General features: G+C 54.5%; 1 protein-coding gene across 1 annotated transcript in view; it reads left to right on the forward strand.

Moving 5' to 3' along the window:
- The window catches only part of ADAMTS10 (ADAM metallopeptidase with thrombospondin type 1 motif 10), a 49266-nt gene that overhangs the window by 26475 nt on the left and 5134 nt on the right, over positions 1–17657 (forward strand). Inside the window, exons 11-19 of the mRNA XM_029964288.1 lie at positions 1731–1838; positions 5336–5481; positions 6435–6498; positions 7207–7309; positions 11989–12122; positions 13312–13435; positions 13916–13996; positions 15283–15446; positions 16087–16213. Coding sequence (XP_029820148.1) covers positions 1731–1838; positions 5336–5481; positions 6435–6498; positions 7207–7309; positions 11989–12122; positions 13312–13435; positions 13916–13996; positions 15283–15446; positions 16087–16213 — 1051 coding nt within the window. The remainder of the gene's footprint in view (positions 1–1730; positions 1839–5335; positions 5482–6434; positions 6499–7206; positions 7310–11988; positions 12123–13311; positions 13436–13915; positions 13997–15282; positions 15447–16086; positions 16214–17657) is intronic.

The raw sequence follows: 17657 nt of genomic DNA on the forward strand, positions 1-17657 counted from the left end.
GGCTCTGCTGCCAGGGAACAAGGGACAGGAGGAGAGGGAACAGCCCCAAGTTGTACCAGGGAAGGTTTAGATTGGATATTAGGGAAAATTCCTTCATGGAAGAGGTGGTCAGCCATTGGCACAGGCTGCCCAGGGCAGTGGTGGAGTCACCATCCCTGGAAGTGTTCAAACAATGTGTGGATGTGGCCCTTGGGGACAGGGGTTAGTGGTGACCATGACAGTGCTGGAGTAATGGTTGAACTTAATGATCTGAGAGGTGTTTCCAACCTTAATGATTCCATGATTCTATGACAGTGCTGGGAGTGCATTACCAGCAGCTGGGGCAGTTCAGGTTCTGCTGTCAGACCTCCAGAGTTTCCTTCATTGACATTGTGAACCTGTTCAATATTTCATGTAAACCTAAGTCATGTCCTAAGTCATGTCAAGCTGCTCCCTGAAAAGCAGCAAGTTTTCCATAGTTTTTTTTTCATTAGGAATAGGAGCAGTATGGTTACTGGGCAAGATACTAAGGAAACTGGATTTTGGGTTTTGCAGTTTGCAGGTCTTGAAGTCCAGCCTGGCTGGTTGAGTGACACAGCAGGTCCAAAGGGTCTGGACTTTCTGATTTAGCTGTCTCTGACACAGACCTAACTTTTGGGTGGGTCCTGGAACAGCCAAGGGAAGATTTGTGTTTGCTGAAGCTCTGAGAGATCAGGATGGGCTGAAGCTCAGGATCTGTGGCTCAGGAAATCTCCTGGAAAGACCTGGAGTCCTCAGCCCAATGTCACTCATTGGACCCAACTGCACCAAGCAGAGACCAAGAGCAGAAGTGCCCAATTCTGAAGCTGCTTAAGGGCTGGCTCAGTATCTGGAAATATTTTGGTTATTCTGAAAACAGCTCTAAATCTTCCAGAGGAGTCTTCCCTTTGGGACTGCTGGACTGGCTGGAGATGGTGGAGGTGCTTACACTGTGAGCTGCAGTGGGAGGTGACAGATGTGCCATGTTGATGCTCCCAGAGTCCTACATTCCTGCAGAGGCAGATCTAGGTCCATATGGAACAGGGCAAGTGCTGGGAATGGGGCCCTTGTGCTCATCCTCCATTGCACAGACCCAAAACTGGAAATATTCCTCATCTCTGTGGCTGTCTGGGCTTTGCTTTTACACCTTGAGACAGTTTCCCTCAGTGAGAGTGTGAACCTGTTAACACTTTCAGGTATAACCTAAGTCATGATAAGCTGTTCCCTGCAAAGCAGCAAGTTTTCCATAAGTTATTTCATAAGGAATATGACCAGGCAGAAAACTCAGCTGTGGATTTTAGGTGTCTCCCCTGAGGAGGGAGTCAGGATGGTGGGATTAGCTCAGACCTCCCTGAGGTGTCCAAGGAGAGGTGCCCTCTGTGCCACATGGAGCAGGTTTGGGCTGGTTGGGGAGTTGGCTCTGGCACCTGAGCTCAGTGAACTTCCACATCCAGAGAATCCCAGGCCTGGGAGAAGTGTTTAAGATTAGTCTAGAGAAGGGGGTGAGCAGTCAGTGCCCCTGGGGCAGGATTTGGTCTCATTTTGCCCCCACTAAGCTGAAAACACTTGTGTCCCGTGTCCCAGCCCAGCTGGTGCCTCCCAAGCACACTGAGGTGCTGCTGTCCCAGCCTTGCAGGCCCTGGTACAAGCAAATCCTAACCTTGGTTTTGTTTCTTTGTCTCTTCCCTCCTCCCTCCGCCCCCCCCCCCCCCCCAAAATCTCTGTCTTTCCAGGAAGTCTGCAGTGAGTTATGGTGCCTGAGTAAGAGCAACCGCTGCATAACCAACAGCATCCCCGCTGCTGAGGGGACCATCTGCCAAACCAACACCATTGAGAAGGGGGTAAGGCAGCCCAGGGCACTGCAGAGAGTTAACAGGGAGTGGTTGAATCCTCTCCCAGCAGTAACTGGGATTATTGTTTGCACTGGGGAGTGAGGAGTTGATTTAAGAGCACCCACCAGCCTGTCTGACCCTGCCTCCCAGTCTGGAGCCATCCCTGCCCTCCCCGCTGCCATGGAGGGAAGCTGGGATGGGCCATGGAGCCCAGGGACCCATAATCACCCCAAAGGACAGTTCAGCTTGTGTAGGGCTGGACCATGGAATATGTGCGATACTGGAATATGGAATATGAAATCCCTGCTCCAGCAGCTTCTTGGTCTCTCTTGAGGCACAGTAAAGTGACCTCAAACAACACCATATTCCTTAGATGAACATCTTGTCTTCAGGTCTGCTGGGATCTCCTGGCAGCCCTGAGAAAAAAGGGATTTTTCCCCCAGTTCTCCCAGGAGGGACAATGGGTTTGTAACATGTTTTCAGAGGAACTTGTGAAAAACTGGCTAAATATGATGAAACCTTTGTTTTTCACACTCAACTGAGAGAGAAGGGCAGGATTTTTCCTGACCATATATTTTTGAACATGAATTTTGACTTGACTGCTCATAGAACTTCATTCCCTGCTCCTCCTACACCCATTTGCACCAGTATAAAGCAAATGGGTAGCACTGCTAAGACAAAGAGACTTTACAAAGTAAATAATGGTTGGGACAATAGAGAATCAGGGCTGGGACATTCCCCATTCGATGGATGTGTTTTATAATTCCTGAGAAATTCGAGAAAATTTTCAAATCCTTAAGAAGGTGGAGAAGCTGATGTGCAGGAACAAGGATGTCTTTGACAAATTCATTATTCTTTGTGAACATTTCTCTGAAAATTAGGTCAGAGAGGAGCAGACAGCTCCTGGGGCTGGACACCCCTCCTGCTGCACACTCACCAGAGACAATGGCATTTTTTTCTTCCTAGTCATCTCTTTTTACCAGCTTTTCCCACTTTTAAATCTCCCTTTTCCACCCACTTACAAGTTGTTTTATAACCAGAGTTCTTCAAAAGCTTTGAGAGAAGTGAAGCAGACACAGCCCCCCAGAACTCACAGGAGCTATTCCCAGTGATTGGCTCAGTTCCCTTCCTGGGTTGCTTCTTTTCCTTTTGTATTAATTCATATTTTGGAAGTGATTTGATATCCTTGGGTGGAAGAAGATGCACCTTTGTGTTAAGTTTCTGCATTGCTGGAGCTCCTGGCTGGTGGCCTCCAGACCTCAGCCCTTGGCTGGAGCAGCTCTCCAAGGTCTTTCCTGGCTTCTCACTTTCTCCTGGGAAGAGCAGAGGGAAGGATCAGGGTATATAAGGTATTTCAGGAATGCAAGATTAAAGGAGAGATTGAGTTCCTGTGCTCTGACACCCAACTGAGGAAGCAGTGAGGGGGGAAGGCTGAGACAAGTTCTGCTGGATGGTGGCTGTGCCCACATCCCAGACCTCTGTTGTTTCCTCCTCCAAAATTCTCCCTGTTTTTTTTATTAACTGATCTCCTGTGGTTGTTTGGCTCCACCTTACCCAGAACCCACAGAGAGTGACTTCAGGTCTGGATCCTGCTGCCCTCGAGGTGCCCCAGAAGCCTGGCAGGTTCAGCATCCTGCTGGTTCCTTCCCTACCTGATTTGCTTTTCCTTTGTATTTTTATTTTAATTTCCATTAATCCATCACTTATCACCCAGGTTATGGTCAGTGTACCCTGTGAGGATGCTTTTCTTTACATATCCTCCCTCCCCACGTGCCCCCTACTCACCTCTGGTCTCTCAGCCTGCACAAGTCCATGTTTTCCACAGGAGAGGGAGCTGGGATCTGCTCCTGGAGCAAGGACAGAGCCTATCACTGGCTCACAGAATCATAGACTGTGCTGAGTTGGAAGGGACCCATCACTGATGCTCTCAGGATCCCTGAGTGCCTGGGGGGTTTGCAGGGGCTGGTGAACTCCTGGGCCCTGCCTGCAGAAGAAGGAGCCCCAGCCCCTCCGGTCTGGAGCAGGGAACTGGTCAGGCTGTGCCTGCAGAGCATCTCCTCCACCTGGGATCCTCCTTTGCAGAGCTGCTGGTGTGTAGGAGGTCTCTCCTGCATGTCCTGGGAGGCATTTTTCCTGGCTGGCTGGGCTGCCCGTGGAGATCTTGGCTCAGAGGGAGCCGGGAGAGGCTGTGCCAGCAGCTCCAGGGTGGGTTATCAGCCCCTGGAAGGAGCACACAGCAGTTTCTTCCTTCCTGGGATTATCTCAGCCCCCAAGGCACGGTGTGGGCTCCGTGCCTGGGGAACGGCAGCGGCTCTGGCACCGTCCCACTCCTCTGGCACCGTCCCACTCCTCCCATCACGGGGGACTCCAGGGGGTGTGGGACGATTTCCAGGGCCGAGGGAAATGCTTCCTAGGCAAGTTTCCATGAGCATCTGTCTCCCAGTAGGACGGGGACAGGCAGGTTCTTTAAGGATCCTCAGTAACAATAAATTGCGATTTAAACGTTATTTTAACCTGGGCCCTTTGCAGGTCAGGTTGTTTTAACACATTAACCACAACTTGAGAGCCCAGTGCACACAAAGCTCACTCTGTCCTGGGAGAGAGCAGCTGGAAGTGGAGGTGTCCATGTCCCCCAGGGGTCTTGGCTCTGCCCAGCAGCAGCAGCTCCAGTCCAATTCCCACCTGGGAATTACTGCCATGAGCTTTTGTAAGCAGTGGGGTGTGTGCTCTTAGGTGTCCCTGCTCACAACACTGGTCACCCTGATTGACCCAGGACCCTTTTAGAAGAGAATCCCAAAATGCTTTGGGTTAGAAGGGACCTTAAAGCCCATCCACTTCCACCCCCTGCCATGGGCAGGGACACCTTCCACTACCCAGGTTGCTCCAAGCCCCGTCCAACCTGGCCTTGGAGACTTCCAGGGATGGAGCAGCCACAGCTTCTCTGGGCAACCTGTGCCAGTGCTTCACCACCCCACAGAGGTGGGGATGTGACCCCCTTGTCTGTGGCTGCCTGTCCCATGGGATGGTGCCCCGGGGCCTAGGAGTGGGGACACTGGTTCCAGCACCCCTGCAAACCCCAAGTACACTGTACAGAGCTGGTGACAGTGTGACTTGGAGGAGGGGGTGCCCAGGGAGAGGTGAGTGCCCTGTGCCATGGAGAGCTCAGCTGGTCAGAGAATGGTGCTAAGTAACTCCAACGTGGTGGGTTCAGTCCCTGTACAGACCATTCACATAAGAGTTGGATCTGATGATCCCTTCCGGAACATTATAAAATAATATATATTAAATATTATATATTTAAATAATAATATTTAAACTCAGAAGTTTCTGCAATTCTGTGATTCTGAAACTTGGCTCCAAGGCGTGTGCAGCTCCAAGTCCAGATTTCCCAGGATCAAATTGCATCCCAGCCCCGAACTGCCTGCCATGTCCGACGGAGGTTGGGGAGTACTCTGGGAGGTCAGACCATGTGCTCAGGGTGTTCAGAGCTCTTTCTCTCTCCACAGTGGTGCTACAAGAGGGAGTGTGTGCCTTTTGGAACCCGCCCTGAGGGTGTGGATGGAGCCTGGGGGTCCTGGTCATCCTGGGGGGAATGCAGCAGGACGTGCGGCGGTGGCGTGTCCTCGTCCGTGCGCCACTGCGACAGCCCGCGGTACGTGGGGGTGCTGAGGGGGTCAGCCTGGCCCTGCCATGGCCAACACTGCTCAGTCCCATGGAGAAGTGCTGCCTAAAATCAGAGAATAATTCTCTGGACTATTTTGGAGTACTGAAAGGCAAAAAGCACTTCTTTATTGCGGTGCCGATGGTACACAAGAATATTTTGCACACGCCAATTACAGAGGCTTTTACAACTTTGTACTATCATCTCATTACAATATCCAGTTTCTAATTACAATATTCTGTTTCCGATCACAATCTTTGGGCATCACCTCATCTGTTGCACCCGCTTCCAAAACCATCCCTCCCATAGCACTGCCCTCACCACGCCCCTGCCACACCTCAGATTTGACTCAGTGGTCCTAAAAAGACTATGCCTTCATCTTCTTGTCTTCCTCATCTCCTCTGACCCTTTTGGAATGGTTTCAAGGCCCCTGAGTAGCTTTGGCTACTTATATCAAGTGTCAGGTCTCTTTTTCAGTACATTTTTACAGGTAGAAAACTTCACCTCATTAAAATCCCTTGTCCTTTGAAATTCTTAACAAGGAATGTTCAACAGCACTTTTAGAAATCTTGTACAAAGCTAAAGGTACTAACAAGCTGTACTAAAACCTTATAAAATATAGATTTTAAGGTATCAGAAGGCACAGCCAGGTGCCTGTGCAGGTCTCTGCTCTGCTCACAGCTCCTGCATGTCCTGTTTTCCCAGCAGCTCAATGCTTTGTGCTGGTGTTGGATCCACAGCCACAGACCCAAAAACACTTATGCAACCCCACTGTGCACATCCAGCCCAGTGTGTGAGCCCTGCTGGAGGCTGCTCCTCCTCCCAGCCCATCCAGGCAGGATCAGCAGGGTTGGGAGAAGCCATGGTCCTCCCGCAGACTTGGGGCAACAAACACAACTCCCTGCCCCGAGCTGGTTGCACCATCTCATTCCTGGTTTTGGCAGGCCCACGATCGGAGGGAAGTACTGCCTGGGAGAGAGGAAGAGGTACCGGTCCTGCAACACCGACGTGAGTAGTGCTGGGCTGGCAGGGCTGTGTCCCAGCCACGATTTGGGAGCCCTTCCCACACAATGCAGGGTGTTATGTGCAGCTGTGGGACCCACAGGAAGAGGAGGAGGCTGGGGGAGGCAAAAACAGGGTGTTCCAGCAGCAATCCCATGGGGGGGAACAGCGAGCAGGACCGTGCACGTCTGCGAGCTGCTCCAAGGGTGGGTGGTTCGTACCTGTGGGGCTTCAGCATCAAGAGGGGCCCAAAAAGATAGAGAGGCAAGGGAGGAGAGATCAGAGGGTTCCAGCTCTGACATGGCAGGGATGCCTCACACACTCCATGAGCAGCTCATGAAATGCCGGGTAGGACTTTGCTTCCCAGGGCTGAGGGTTAAACCTCAAGGGGAGCAGAGAAAGAATTTTGCTGTAGGGATGATCAGTGAAGCTTTGGACCTGGGGAATGGTAGCTTTAACTTCCACAGGCTGATGGTGAGGAAAATAGAGGGTTCTATTGCTTTCCTGGGCTTCCAAGTGACACATCTCAGTCAGAGCACCTGAGTGCTGTTGGTCTTAAATCATGTCCAGCTTTGCAGGAGGGATTCTCCTGCCATCCTGCAGCAGTGCCCAGTGTCAGGGCTGGTGTCCCTGTCCTCCAAGGGCTGGTGTCAGTGTGTCAGCAGCCCAGTGAGGCTGCCCCAGCCCTGCCCTGACCCCTGGTTGTGTCTCCAGGACTGCCCACCCGGCTCCCAGGACTTCCGAGAGCTCCAGTGCGCCGAGTTCGACAACGTCCCCTTCCGAGGGAAGTACTACACCTGGAAAACCTACCGTGGGGGTGAGTGCTGGGCTGGGCTGGGCTAGGCTGGGCTGGGCTGAGCATCCCACCTGGAAAACCTACAGTGGGGGTGAGTGCTGGGCTGGGCTGAGCATCCCCCAGCTCAGACAGAGCTGGCTTTGCTCTCTGTCATGCTCTGGAGGGACAGGTCTTGTGGTCCAAGGGGTCTGACGGACAGTTAGTCAGGATTCCCACTAGCCCAGGGCCCGCAGGCTGCCCTTTCTGTGCTCCTGGGATGTGCTGCCACCCCCTCACCTGCCTGTGGATTGATGTGCACCCCTCCAGGCATCTGCTGTCCCCCATCCTGGGTCGCCAACCCCTGTGCAACCTCCCCTTAACTTCCTTGCTCTGCCAGAACCAACTCCAGCAGCACCAGAGCTGTTCAGCTTCTTCCCTCAGGTCTTGTTTCCTGAACTGCTGAGGGAGTGAAGAGGAGGATGGACAAGAGAAGGGAGTGATGGTGTCTGATGGGGAGGAAAGAGGACAGGCAGGTAAAGCTTTCAGCTGCTGCACAGGTGAAGGGATGGAAGCTGGTGGATCCTCCAAAGAGCAGCAATTCCCTCATCCCAAGAGCAATCCTGTGTCCTGCAGAAGGTCCAGTGAGGAGAGGGGGTAGGAGCAGGCCCCTGTGGCAGAAATCTCTTAATAATGAGAAGGAACAGTGAATCTCCTTCATACAGTTAATGAACTTGAGTGGGGAAATCCTCCCCAGCTGTGTAAATAACACAGCTCCCAGGGGGCTCCTGCAGCTGGAGCAGATGTGCTGAGGCTGCAGGGGATGGATCAATAAAAATGGAATAATTGTGAAGCAGTAAGTCACACAAAGACCCCAATGGATGCCAAGGTGCAAGATAGCCCTGCAGGCTGGAGCTGCCCTCACTCAGACCTCTCTATTGCCCAGGCATGGACCCGTGGTGGGAGTCCAGGGAATGGTTGGTCCAACATCAGCTCTTGAGTTTTAACCTGATTCTGACAAGGATTTTTGCTTTGGCTTTTAAAAAGAGCCCCTTTCTCTCTCTGCTTCAGCTTCCTCTGTCATAAAATAAGGTAACAAAACCTGTCCCCCTCCCAGGAGGCTACAAGTGTTGGTACATTCATGCCTTGAAGAGATCTGGGAGTTCCCTCTCAGCTCTCCGGGTTGTCTGTGGGGAATGATCATCCCTGCAAGTGTTCAAGGTCAGGTTGGATGGGGCTTGGAGCAACCTGGAATAGTGGAAGGTGTCCCTGCCCATGGCAGGGGGTTGGACTGGGTGGTCTTTGGAAGTCCCTTGTCACCCAAACCCCTCTGTGATTCTCTGATTTCAGCAGCATCTTCACATGCCTGTGGGATTTCGTGATACTTGGAGTCATTTGGGTGTCAGAGGTACATCTATGGGGGAGGTGCCTTGCACCTCCACCTTCTCCATGTCGTAGATAAGACCCCCAGGGAACAGTCCCCTCTTATCTTCCCCTTGCCACTGATGGTTTGCTGCCAGGCCCTGTGTTTCTCCCTTGCAGCCCCTGTGCCATCAGACATCCCTGCCCAGCTCTGGGGAGGTGGTGAGGGCTGATCATCACCTCCCTCACTCCCTCTTGGGCTCTTCCAGTGGTGCCCAGAGAGCTCTGGTGTGGTGGGTGTCACTCCCTCCCTCCCCACTGGCACAAGCAGCCCCCCAGGATCCGTGTTGGCAGCCTTGTCCTTGGGCATTCCACCCTCCAGCTGACAGCATATCTGCTCCTCAGGTTATTTTTGGGCACTCTTAGGGAGCTGTGTTCACCACCCTGATCCTCTGCTGAATCCCTTCCCCCTCTCAGCTCAGCATCCCTGAGCTTCCCAAAAAGGGGCAGTGGCTCAAGGCTGCTTGTGCCCTTTCCCCATCAGATGCTTGACCCCATAATTACTGGGGAAATACCCTGGGCATGGAGCACCCCCACCCCAAGACAAGGAGTTTGGAGGGGGAAGGCACCAATCCTGCAAGGAATTTGGGAAGGGAAGGAGCCACCCACTGACACCGCCGGGTCACCGGCACCGAGGTCGGGCTGTGCAGGGGCGGTACAGCCTGTTTTCCTGGCGCTGATTTCCAGTGCTCCCAGAGCCCAGACCCCGGGAGTGGGAGATGTTTGGAAGCGCTGAGCTCAGCCTTTCGGAGCTCAGCAGTCAGCAGATCCCTCCTGGAATGCGGCTTTGTTTGTTTGTTTATTTTGCTCGGTTCGCTCAGTTGTTCTTGCTCTTGGCGTGTGCGGGAGTCACGGGGCTGTGAGAGGGATGGGGAGGAGCAGATCCTTGCAGAAAACAGGAGATTGCTAATCAGAAATTGTAATAAGCCTTAATTCCTCTATGGGAGAGGACAGGCAGGAGGAACAAAACACACTGAGAGGCAGCCAGCTGGAAATATTCTATTTTAATAGCTGCATTAAAGATTCGAAGGTGTAACTGAGGCTGTGCTGACCTGGGACTACAAACCAAAGTGAGGAGTGGGGGTCAAAGTCTGCAGGATGATGCCTGGCTGGGGGGAGTTCACCTCTCCAGGAGCAGAGGGCTGTAGACCTGAAGGAATGGCATGAAGATGTTTCGGGGAGGTTTAAGATGGATCTCAGGGAAAGGTTCTTCCCCCAGAGGGTGCTGGGGCACTGCCCAGGCTCCCCAGGGCAGTGGGCACGGCCCCAAGGCTGCCAGAGCTCCAGGAGCGTTTGGACAACGCTCTGAGGGACAGGGTGGGATGGTTGGGGTGTCTGTGCAGGGCCAGGAGTTGGAATTGATGATCCATGTGAATCCTTCCTACTCAGGATATTCTCTAATTAGTGACACTGGCTGGGCAGTGCCCAGGCTGGGAGGTCTCACTCGTTCTGTGGAAGTCGCTCTTCTCTCGTGGTCATGAACCCACAACAGGCTCTACAGAGCTTGTGCTGAGCATCCCACTCAAGTCCTGTGGATTCAGGCACTGCTGGGCAGCACTGAGCCAGCCTGGGGGGATACAGAGCCCTCAGACTCCCACCCTAAAAAGCGCAGCTCCCACCAAACCACCCACACGCTGGGAGAGACTGGATCCTGGTTGTTGATGAAAATAATTCCCATCTCCTGGAATTTCAAGGCATGTTGTGCTGTTCCAAAGGATCTTTCTGGGATCTGGGCTCACCCTTGGTCAGTGTTGCTGTCATGGGGACACAGTTGTCACTGGAGCCACCTGAACGAGGACCAGGTGACCAAACCACCCGACTACCTCTTGGCCAGCTGAGTGATGAGGACACTCCAGCTCCCAACAGATGCTGGGCAGTGGTACCAGTCTCCTTTCCTCTGGTGGGTGGATAGTGACCTGGCTGCCAAGGGCAAATCCTGACTGGAAATTGTCACCAGGGAGGGTGTGCTGAGGACTGTTCCAGCCATCAGGACATAGGTACTAACTCAGGGTCACTCTTCTCTCCACTCCTTCCTCTTCCACTCTCCTGCTCCCCATTTTTCTTCCATAAGACTTTTAAGTGCAGAAGTCCACCACCTGCGAGCCTTTCCCAAGTGACTAGATGAGGTGAGCCAGCAGGGACTCATCCCACATGGAGCACGAGCTCCCAGACCCCAATCTCACCTCTGTGCAGGGACCCCCAAGTCCAGGCTCTGCTCTTGGCTCTCAAAGGCAGGACAGTGGTGGGTGCTGAGTTCCCCCTGCTCAGCAGCTGCTTCCCAGGCTCCCAGACCTTCTCCAGGGGCTTGCCCAGGCATTCTGCTCCACAACATGCCTCCAAGCTGCTGAATTCCCCTCTCATGTCTCCTCCTGCTCCTCCCTCTTCCGGCTTTGCTCTTCCTTCCCCACAGCTGCTCTTGGATGCTCCCAGGCACAGCTGGGCCTCCCCTCCCCCTGCCCCTTTGATGTGCTGTATCCAGTTGCAAGTTTTGCAGATTTTCTCCCATCCCAGATGCTTCCCAGCTCTGGCACAGGACTCAGGACTGTTGCTGGTGCCTGCAGGAGGGAACTGCCACAGCTCAGGCTTCTCTGCCAGGGTCATGCAGGCTGCTGGGTCTCCTTGGGATGCTCAGGAAATGCAGAAAATGGCTCAATCCACACCAGCATTTGATAAAATCTAATGGCAGGAGAGAGGGAACTGCTCTGCTTTGGTATCTCCTTCCATAACTGGTCCCACATCCTGCTCCCAGGCACTATAAGCCAATATCCACCTATCCAGCCTCTGTTCCTTACCTGATGCTTTGGTGAGGGGTGTTAGGGAACAGATATTTTAGCAGTAACCTGGGCATCCTTCCCCCTTCATCCTCACACTGCTGTCATCATCTTTGCTGTGAAGGACTCAGTATCCACCAGCGTCAAACACAAAGAAATGGTTGCTCTGGCCTAGTAACTGGTGTAGGAGTTGAAAAACTTGATTGTTCTGGTCTGGGAGCTGAAAAAACCCTTGGACGATTCACTGAAGAGGTGCTGTCTCAGTTTCCCTGTCTGTAAAGTGGGCACAAGGAGCTGTAAAGTGCCAGAAGACCCAGAAAAGAACCAGTTTGTTTCCTTCCCCATCATATCCAGCCCCTGCCTCCCAGGCTGTGCAGGAGGGACAGTGTCTCACCGTGGGTCAGTGTCCATCTGAAGGGCCCTGACACGGTGCCTCTGTGGGTCTCTCTGCTCATCAGGGACATCCTCCTGCGTCTCCACATCTTTCCTCTCTCCTTGGCAGCACCATTTGACCCTCTGCTCCTTCCCCAGGGGGTGTGAAGGCCTGTTCCCTCAACTGCCTGGCCGAGGGCTTCAACTTCTACACGGAGCGGGCGGCGGCCGTGGTGGACGGGACCCCGTGTCGGCAGGACTCTAATGACATCTGTGTCAACGGGGAGTGCAAGGTGCTGCTGGGACCTGGGACAGGGATGGGGAGGCAAGGATAGACCCCCGGGCATGGGAGCACTGCCCTCAACCTGCCCACACGGACATGGCAGAGGTGGAGGGCTGGGAGAGCTGGGGAGGTTCACCTGGAGAAGAGAAGGCTCCAGGGAGACCTGAGAGCCCTTTCCCAGGCCTAAAGGGGGCTGGAGAGGGGCAGGAGAGCTGGAGAGGGACTGGGGACAAAGGATGGAGGGACAGGACAAGGGGGAATGGCTTCCTACTGCCAGAGAGATATTCCCAATATCCCACGGTTAGATGGGATGTTGGGAAGGAATTCTTGGCTGTGAGGGTGGTCAGGCCCTGGCACAGGTTGCCCAGAGAAGCTGTGGCTGCCCCATCCCTGGAAGTGTCCAGGGCCAAATTGGACTTGGAGCAATCTGGGATAGTAGAAAGTGTCCCTGCCCATGGCAGGGGTTGGAACAAGATGACCTCTAAGATCCCTTCCAACCCAAACCATTCCATGACTCTCTGATTCCCAGTTCCACTGGGGGGTAGGAGCTCACCCACACTGGGCTTGTGCCTGTCCTGTCTCCAGGCCCTGGATGTGCACATGGGCCTCTGCACTCACAGCCTGTGTAGCCCTGGGCATTTGATATTCCCCTTGAAATGGGATCTGGAGGGGCCATAAAAGTTTAATTATAAGCAAGTGCTGTGGGAGTGGCCAATGTCCCCCAGCAGGCAGACAGACAGACAGGCTCTGTCTTTGTCTGTCTCCCTTCCTGTGTCTCTGGGATCTCTTTGTCTCCGTGGGGCTGAACACACTGTGGAACAGAAGGGGCATTGCACTACAGGTGCTGGTGACCCCCACGATCCCCCTCGGACCATGGCAGTGGGACAGAGCCAGAGGCTCCACAGGGACACCTGAGCTGCAGGGACATGGCTTCCCTTGGGCTGCTGCAGCTCCAGCAGCTCAACACAGGCATCCCAACCTCTGCCTTATCCCACAGTCATGGGATTTCTGCCTGCACCTCCTCAGCCTTGGAGAGCCCCAAGGGCTGTTCCTGGAGAGGTGATGCTGCTGAGCACTGTATGGTGTGGTGATGGGTGTGAAGTGGAGCCAGGGATGGCCTTCCTGGGATGCTGCAGGTCAGGTGTGCAGAGGAAAAGGTCCCACCAGGATGGCTAATTCCATGCTGCCCCTTCCTCCAGCACGTGGGCTGTGACCGTGTCCTGGGCTCGGACTCGAAGGAGGACAAGTGTCGTGTATGTGGGGGCGACGGCAGCTCCTGTGAGACCATCGAGGGCATCTTCAACCAGTCCCTGCCAGAGGGAGGTAGGGAGTGAGTGGCCTGGCCAGTGTCACCCACCCCCAAATCCCCTCTCAGCTTCACCCAGGACAGGCAGGGACGTATCCCAGAGAAACACCCCAAGGGGTAGGACCGGGCTGCCATCAGGGAACAAACCCCCCCTGTCACTGACCAGGCTGTGCCCCCCTCAGTGCTGGCACCCAAATCCCTGACTCAGAGCTCCAAGCTCCTTCCCTCCTCCCCAGCTCATGCCTCCCTTGAGCCAGGCTTGGGAGTTTCCCATGGAGATCCCAGCTCCACAGCACCTTCCCAGCACAGCCAGTCCCATCACAGAGCCCGAACTGCAGAGCCAGCAGGGCACTGTCCTGGTGCTCAAAATGCTCTTTCCATCATTTAGCGTTTCCCCAGGGATAGGAGGGGGCTCACTCCCACCCAGCCCAGGGCAGGGCTGGTTCTGGGCTCAGAGGTTGAGCATTCCAACTCACCAGCCCTGGGTTGTCTCACAGGTTATGAGGAGGTGATCCAGATTCCCAAGGGCTCCGTCCACATCGACATCCGGGAGCTGAACCTCTCCATCAACTACCTGGGTGAGATGGGGCTGGGGGTGCTGAAATCCCAGCCTGGCACCTCTTGCTCTGCTATTTCCCTGTGGTTAATAGGGTGCGGGAAAGGTCCAGCAAGGAGAACTTCCCACTGCCACCAGGGATGGGGCCAGGGCTCCCAGGGTGGGATTTGGGAGCAGGAGAGGGCTGCGGGGTCTGCTGGCAGAGCAGTGTATCCCAAGCCATATCCAAGTGTCCCCTCTGTCCCTGTGGTGCTGCCTCTGTCTTGTGCACCATAACCCTGAGCAAATCCTACCATTCTTGGTGCTGCCTGTGGCTCCCTGGCATTCCCCTCTCTCCCAGCTTATTGGGCTGGGCATTAAAAATAGACCTGCTCACGTTTTCCTTGGGCTTGATTTTCCAGCTACGCTCTCTCTTGCTTTTACAAGGAGCATTTTCTTTGCCCTTGTCTTCCCTTTCTGCCCTCCCAGCGGTGGAGGGGTGGGCAGGGTGGGCACTGCAGCGGCTCTGCAGGAGCAGGAGCCTTCCTGGATCGCTGGCACTGGTGGGATTTTGCAGTGAGATTCTCCTGGATCATCCCCCCAGCCCAGCTGGGGGATCAGACATGCCGACATCCCCTCCATTTCAGTGTATGGGGACTCCTTGTGTCCATCCACCCTGGATCTTTGTGCTCTGGGGCACAGCCCAAGCTCCCATCGCTATCACCTGCTGTCATCAGGCTCTCCCTGCCCAGGATCTCTGCTGGCACCTGAGGTGGAGGGAGCATCCTCATGAGCACGAAGGATCCTCCCTGCCCCGGAGCACGGTGGCACTGGGGTCGTTGCCAGCAGCGAGTGACACAGAGCTGATCCCAGAGTGCTGGTGGCAGAGGGCGAAGGGAGAGCGTGGGAATGCGCTGGGGAAGGAGCGAGCGGTCCGATCCCCCTCTAGCGACTCGCCCGGGCAAGCACAGCCCGGCTCGGGGCACTCGCTGCCTCCATCAGCCCCGGCAGCCGGGACCCCGTTTGCACAGCCGGATTTGAGCCTGGCTTCGTGGCCACCGCTTTCACACTGCGAGCTGTCCCCACACCCTCCCAGCAGCTGGCTCAGCCCCCCAGGGCATTTCCTTCCCACAGTGAAGTGCTGGGCAGGCTGAGATGAGACACTGATTTTCTGTGTGACCCTGACCCACACCCCACCTCTCCCCTCCCTGTAAGATAAGGCTGGTGCCATTTACCCTCTGTCATAGCACTGCAGGTGAGAAGCACCTGGCTGAAGTTGGTCCAGGTGCTTCCAGCCCTTCTGCTGACCTTCCCCCCCTGTCCCTGCAGCGCTGAGAGGGGAGAGCGGTGAGTATTTCCTCAACGGGAGGCTCTCCATCGATCCCCCCCGACGCTTTGACATCGCCGGCACGACATTCCACTACAGGAGATCCCCTGAGGAGCCCGAGTCGCTGGAGGCCTTGGGACCCACCAACATCACCCTCTTTGTCATGGTTGGTAACATGGTTCCTTTGTGCCCCACCTGGTCAGGGCTAAGGGGAATTTGGCATGCTACGTGGGAGTTCATAGAATCACAGAATATTCTGAACTGGAAGGGACCCACAAGGATCATCCAGTCCAACTCCTGGCCCTGCACAGACACCCCAACAATCCCACCCTGTCCCTCAGAGCATTGTCCAAACAATCCTGGAGCTCTGGCAGCCTTGGGGCCGTGCCCACTGCCCTGGGAAGCCTGGGCAGTGCCCCAGCACCCTGTGGGGGAAGAACCTTTTTCTGAGATCCATCCTAAATCTCCCCTGGCTCAGCTTCAAGCTGCTGGACCTAATCAGCCCCTGCCCTTGCTGTCTGGAGTAAAGGGACACAGAAATCAGAGGCAAATTGGGCTAAATTCTCAGGTCTCCCTCCCAATTTGCCAGGCTTTGGGATGATTTAATCCTTAAGTGCATGGGAGCTTGTTCCCTGATTGTGTCACCTTCAAAGGTGACTGGCTACTGTGCCAGTTCTGAGAAGGACTGGAAAAGGGAAAGGGGGGAAGATTTCAGCTGCCCTTGATTTAAGAGAGATCGTGGGATGATCCAGATGGTCATGCTGGATTCAGCGGCACTGAGGCCTTGGTGGTGCCTTTCTCTGCAGGTCCTGGTGCGGACGGAGCCGCAGGGGATCCGCTACAAGTTCAACGCACCCGTTGGCAGGGACGGCTCCAACCAGTATTCCTGGCACTACACCCCATGGACCAAATGCTCCGTGCTGTGTGCAGGGGGTGAGGTTTGATCCCATTTTAGTTGGGGGGGATACATGTCTGCACTGCTGGGACTCCCACTGTTGTGTCTGGGCTGCACCAGGGCAGAGCACGGACAGTGGTGTCTGTTCTGCTCTGCTCTCAAGGAGCTCTTGGGTCTCTCCACATTCCCACCCTGCACTCAGCCAACACAACCCTGTGGGCAGAGAGCCAGGGCAAACAACCTGGGGGCCACTTGCAGCTGGAACACGTGTGGGTGGTGGAAGTGGTGGGAGGTGGCATATCATAGAATCATGGAATGGTTTGGGCTGGAAGGGATCTTAAAGCCCATCTTCTTCCACCCCTACCATGGGCAGGGACACCTTCCACTAGCCCAGGTTGCTCCAAGCCCCATCCAACTTGGACTTGGACACTTCCAGGGATCCAGGGGCAGCCACAGCTGCTCTGGGCAACCTGTGCCAGGGCCTCACCACCCTCACAGGGAAGAATTTCTTCCCAGTAGCCCATCTAACCCTGCCCTCTGGCAGTATCAGAAGCCTTTCCCCCTTGTCCTGGCACTCCAGGCCCTTTTAAACCCATTTACTTATGCAATGCATCAAATCATGGAATTGCTTTAGATCAGGAGGGACCTTAAAGCTCATCCTGTTCCACCCCCTGCCATGGACAGGGACACCTTCCACTAGCCCAGGTTACTCCAAGACCCATCCAACCTGGCCTTGGACAATTCCAGGGATGGGGCAAGGACGTATTGGTCAATCACAATAGTCCCTCTGGCCTCAGATCCACATGTATGGGAACAGAAACACCACTGGTGCTCCCCTGAATCCCTTGAGCTGGTTCCCATGGGGATCGACACCAAGGTTTGGGCCATGTCTTGTGGCTCTAGAGATCCTGGCTGTGAGGGACTGAGCTGGTGTTCAGAAGAGAAGAGCTTAATAATGTTCCCCGTTTAAAGCTCAGGGCCCTGACCTGGTCTTGTGTGCTCGACCTCAACCAAGAGTTTGTCTCCCTTTGTTCCAATTATTCCCCCCAGTGCTGCCCAGAAAATGTCACAAGGCCAAGGTTAGAACAGGTTTATTTGAGGATGAGATCCTTGGAATGCTTTGATCCTCCATCCTGTGACATGCCCTGGCTGGTGACCTTTAGATTCACAGATTTATAGAATCATTAAGGTTGGAAAGGTCCAAGACCATCGAGTCCAAACTGTGACCAATCCCCACCTTGCCAACTAAGCCAGAGCACTGAGTGCCACGTCCAGTTGTTGACACCATCATTTCACACCCCCAGTTTTTACTGGAGATGTCAGAGGAGGCCTTGGTGATGAATAGAAAAGTAGGTTAAGGCTTGAGGTGCAGGGACAAGTGGCTGATCTGTCACATCCCCCCACGGGAGCAGAGCTGTGGGGCCAGTTCCATGTGAGCCCTCACCGTCCTCCTCTCTTTCCTCCTTTGCCTCTTTTCTCTTG

This window comes from Manacus vitellinus, unplaced genomic scaffold (assembly GCF_001715985.3).
Source record: "Manacus vitellinus isolate BGI_N305 unplaced genomic scaffold, ASM171598v3 scaffold_107_pilon, whole genome shotgun sequence".
Taxonomy (NCBI): Eukaryota; Metazoa; Chordata; class Aves; order Passeriformes; family Pipridae; genus Manacus; species Manacus vitellinus.